The sequence below is a fragment of the Ictalurus punctatus genome, chromosome 18 (genome assembly GCF_001660625.3).
Source record: "Ictalurus punctatus breed USDA103 chromosome 18, Coco_2.0, whole genome shotgun sequence".
Lineage (NCBI taxonomy): Eukaryota > Metazoa > Chordata > Actinopteri > Siluriformes > Ictaluridae > Ictalurus > Ictalurus punctatus.
The window spans coordinates 2720001-2725000 of record NC_030433.2 but is presented as its reverse complement, the minus strand read 5'-3'; the positions used below and the strand labels follow the sequence as shown (position 1 = coordinate 2725000).

Here is a 5000-nt window from a genome sequence, read left to right as displayed (position 1 = left end):
CTGAGTCTGCTTCCTCTCAAGGTTTCTTCCTCATATCATCTCAGGGAGTTTTTCCTCGCCGCCGTCTCGCTCAATAGGGATAAACCCACACGCTTAAAATCTCTAGCCTGTGTTTATACGTGTCTGTAAAGCTGCGTTGAGACGACGTCCGGTGTAAAAAGCGCCACACTGATAAAACTGAATGGAATTGAATGTACACGCTCATGTAAACCCTTTTTACCTGTGAGTGAGGGTGGAGATCCCACTGGGGTGGAGGGGTTTGAGGAGAAACTGTTGTTGGTGTGATCAGGAGAGTAGATCTGTAATGATAACACATATCCATGACACGTAAGAACACACACACACACACACACACAAGTGCGCGCGCACGCACAATGACGTGTGAACACTGACTCCTAACGTTACCTAATGAGCTAAGAACACATACTAATTAGTATGGATGTAAAAATGTAAGATGAATCTGTAGTGATGTTAACACCACATGACCCACAATCCATCATGCTGTTTCATATCTATGGGAAGTGCACAGTGTGTGTGTGTGTGTGTGCTGTATCTACGAAACGTGTATTATTTAACTGTATTAACTGCTTCAGAAGAACTTTTGGGAAGCATCGCGTTACATAACGTTAACGTTAGCGTCTGGTGGAAATGTTGATATTTATCTTTGCACTGTCACTACGCCTATTATGTCCTAGCTAGCTAAATCAGCGGTCTCTGTGATTATCTAGCTTACGCTTGGTGTCGGAATTTCCCAGTTGCTTAGCGACAGTGTTCTCTCAACTTGGCGACGGTATGACAAGTTCGCCTGGTATGATGACACGCCCAAAATACAGAGTGCGCATGGTGTAATACGGGGGAGGAAAACAAAAAAAACAAAAAAAAAACAACACGGACTATTTCGGGAGTATTCCATTTGCTACTTGTGTTTGAAAGTGTAGTGAAGAACATCCAGCACACACACACACACACACACACACTATGGCATTTGAAAACAAACTCTGGCCTACAGTATATAGTGAATATGCTGTACAGTTTGGAGTGATGATGGTGAGACAACTGTGATGGCGTTTATGGAGCCTATATATAGCACAGAGTTTTTATTTTTTTATTTTTGGGAGATGATTCTCTGCCAATGTCAATAACACGATTTTAAATGAATTCTACATCTTCCTCGAAGTATATGTCTGTTTAGGATTCGGTGTGAGACGATCGGGTGGACGTGTACGAGCACGTGTTGAGTGTCTGTGTTTAGCCACTCACCGAAGCCAGGGCCTTTCCTAATGCGTCTCCAGTCTGTGAGCTGCTTCCTGCTCCACTTGGCGCTCGATTAGCTTCAAAAGAAGAAGAAGAAAAAGTTAGAGCGCTTTCTCACTAGTATCTCCATTGTCTCCCACTTTAGCATTCTCTGTTTCCACATCATGAGTGTTTAGCTTGTACGTCGGAAACGCCTTTGAGCATGTTTTCTTCACTTCTTGTGACGGGATCAAATCAGGTATTAAACTGTAGTCCCGATTCACTCAGACCACACTGGGGGGGGGGGGGTGTCCACTCCCGGTCGGTTTGAAACGGCCTCCATCGCCAGCGTTCTGCATATGTGAAAGTGGTTTTACATTTACATATATAACGAATATAACGTTCTCTTTATATACTGTACGCTGCTATACAATTTTCAGCTTTCACTTTACTGCAAGTGAACTGTGTGTGTGTGTGTGTGTGTGTGTGTGAGTGTGTGTGGGTAGAAGGGTGCGTCAGGCTGAAATTTGACCTTGTTTCTCCAACTCTACCTTACTTCATATAATACTTTCTCTCTTTCTCTCTCTCTCTCTCTCACACACACACACACACACACACACACACACACACACACACACACACACCTCAGCTTGAAGTTAACTAAAGAAAAAAATCCAACAAGTTTAAACCCATAAAATGTCTGTAAACGTGAATAGCAACCCACCTGCAGGCACTAATGCGGAACATATGAACACCCGTATATCCAGACACACACACACACACACACACACACACACACACACAAACACAACCCCCCCCCAGCTTTATATACATCTAAATTTTTCAGCATGACAAAGTTTTTCTTTAGTATAACATTTATATATACATACATATAAAAAAAATATATACATATAAAAATATGGGTTGAATTTATTTAAAAATATATATTTCCACTTTCAAAATGACTTTTCATTTTTTTTTCATTTTTAATATAAACAAACGTATAAAATTATACTTTTAATAGAAGTGCAAAGAACTGCCTGTTCCCTGTACATATGAAAATACATTTAAAAAATCATTAATGTTGACGTTAACTGCTTTTCTACACACGCCATGACTGACAAAAAAATGATTCCGACATCATGCTATAAGCGAACTGTCATTAGATATCAACACGTAGGCCAATCACGGCACAGCGGGAGGCTCTGACACACGCAGCTGCATTTCCCCCTTGTTTCTCAACGAAAAACCTACTGTTTACCCTCATATATTTGAAAGCGTAAACACTCGCGAACGTACGGTTCTGTGGATAGCTGAGCCGAACTGATATAAGATCAGTTTATTGACGCTATTATGAATGACCCGGAGTAGAGGGATTAATATAAAGATAACATTTCAAATACAGGTATGGTAGTTGTCTGGTTAAGTTCCTGTACTTCGACAGACTGTGAGGCGGGCATGGGGCTGTACAGCGCATACATTGAAGGAAATCCGATGATAACATCGCAGCCCGGGACTTAACTTGAAACCCACAGGGAAAAGAAGGAGGGACACACTGAGGAACAGTTGGAGGAAAGACATCATCAAAGAGTTGGAAAAGATGCGGCCTTAACTGGAACAGCATGCTGGGAAAAGTTCAAAACGGGGCATATTGGAGAGCATTTACAGATAGCGCTTTCTCCTGCTGCGCACGCGGTCGTGAATGCGCCATTTATTTATTAGTACCGATACGATGAACTGTACACGGAGCTCGCGTGTAAAATTCTCAGACGTCACGATGGGAGCGAAGGTAGTGCCTGTGGCCTTAAATGACGTAACTCGTTTCAAATCCGATTACCTTCACTCGCCTGAGATATTTAAACCCCGACCAGGTCGGGCTGTAAAAGGAAATTTGGATGTTCTGGTTCGATAAATGTCGATTGGTGGAATGCTGTAACTTTGGCACTGTATTTCAAATCGGGATGAATAATACAGACATGTGCTTCATTACTCGATTAACATAGAAAAAAAAAAGTGTATTTGTGTGTGTCCATGTGTCTCTGTCCATATGTGTTTGATAAAAAGTAAACATGTGTCTTTTTTTTTTTTCTTCTTCTTTTCTTCCAAGCCCTCCATCCAGATGGGCAAAATTGGAATCGGTTATATTGTGGCTTGGTGCGACCTGATACTGAACTCTCGATCTTGACATGCGTTTTAAACGTCATTTCAGAATGTCTTCTCACAAAAAATGTGGCGATATCCTTTACAAAAATAAATAAATAAATAAATAAACAAACCAATAGCATGAGCTGTCTGTTTTTCTTTAATAAGCGTAATCTGAAAGCAATCGTGTTTACCTTTATCATAACCGAAGGTTGCACAGCTGTATCTTATCACAGCACATCAAAACCGGATTAGTAATCATGACTCGCATCGCACGTTTACGCGCCACAGTTCCTCTCTGACCAACCAGACACAGTCAGAGCGACAGTTCTATCCGCCATGCTTTCACTGTCAGGGACGTCCCTTCTACTGAACAGAATTTTCTTATCCAATTCTTCTCCAGTGCACGCGGTTCACCCTCCAAACGTATCTTAAGTCTTGATTGTCGGCAAACATCTACCTGAGATCAACCTGGATCCCTGATCAATCGATGCCACCGTACATACATAACGCTGCGTGTTCCGTTTACGCGCTCTCTGACCGTGCCACAAGCCGAAAGTGTATAATCTTACCCATAACGCTGTCTGTTCCGTTCGTGGTCGCTGTGCAGGAGGCCGCGCTGTAGTGATTTGTGCCGTTGTTGCGATGGAAAGTGGACATCGGAGGAAGACTGGGATTAATCTCAGCTGAGGAGTGTGATGGGTAGCTCTGAGGAATGACGTTAGCGATGATGGTTAATTACAGCTGACTTTCTTTCACGTGTTCTGACATTTAGACGACTCTGCCCGTGCGTAAACATTCGTTTTACGTGTTGCTCGCGGTCTTTCGCAATCCGTGCCAGAAATAGACTGGAAGAGAACGCTTAGCTGCTTTATAACTGAAACTGAGAGAGTTTTATCTCCCTGTCCTGTCAGTGGCTGCAGTAAGATGACTGTCATCCGAGCATCTGCTTAAGGCGAGAGCAAGAAACCTGAAATAAATGTTCTACTCTCTAGCTAAAAATCCTCAAAGGCTGTTTAAAAAAAAAAAAAAAGAACAAAAAACATATGGCCAACGGGGGGAAAAAAGAAAAAAGATGACAATTCTAAATATCTATAAAGAAAGCGGTGTAATCGTTGTATTTAAAATCAAAGCAAAAATGTCTAAATAACATTTAACTGTAATTTAACTGTTATCCTAATTTTAGTTTATTTTTAAATAGATATAGTTTTATAAACATCAAGTGCCGTCATTACAAAAAAAAAAAAAACCTCTTCAAATGACATTATAACTATTACAAAAAAAAAAAAAAAAAAAAAAGTTCAAGTTGATTATGCCTTTTTGCAGCATAGCTATACATTTCACCAGAGACAGGAACAGGTATGATACTGAACAGGAAAAAGGAAAAAAAAAACAAAAAAACAGCAACAGTGACTGCTTATGATCCTCTGGACATAAAGGTCCTGCTATACTTTTAAATAAACACATTTATTCTTGACTAAATTGATCTATTTGCAACGGATATGCTCAGTTCATACATTCATGCGCTTGGCTGGTGTTACCGTTTAATTCACGAGATCAATAAACTATCTCTCGATCGATCGATCTATCTATGTGCGGTAAGGAGTAATGAATGTGTAATTAAA

At 40.8% G+C, this 5000-nt stretch overlaps 1 protein-coding gene across 14 annotated transcripts in view; it reads right to left on the bottom strand.

The window, feature by feature from the left end:
• Nucleotides 1-5000, bottom strand: part of LOC108279184 (transcription factor 4) — a 165784-nt gene that overhangs the window by 20595 nt on the left and 140189 nt on the right. For all 14 annotated transcript variants that reach the window (XM_047161788.2, XM_047161789.2, XM_017493224.3 and 11 more), the window contains 3 exons: nucleotides 3948-4083; nucleotides 1261-1331; nucleotides 221-299 (listed from right to left, as the gene is read on the bottom strand). In XM_047161788.2, the coding sequence (XP_047017744.2) occupies nucleotides 221-299; nucleotides 1261-1331; nucleotides 3948-4083 (286 nt within the window). The remainder of the gene's footprint in view (nucleotides 1-220; nucleotides 300-1260; nucleotides 1332-3947; nucleotides 4084-5000) is intronic.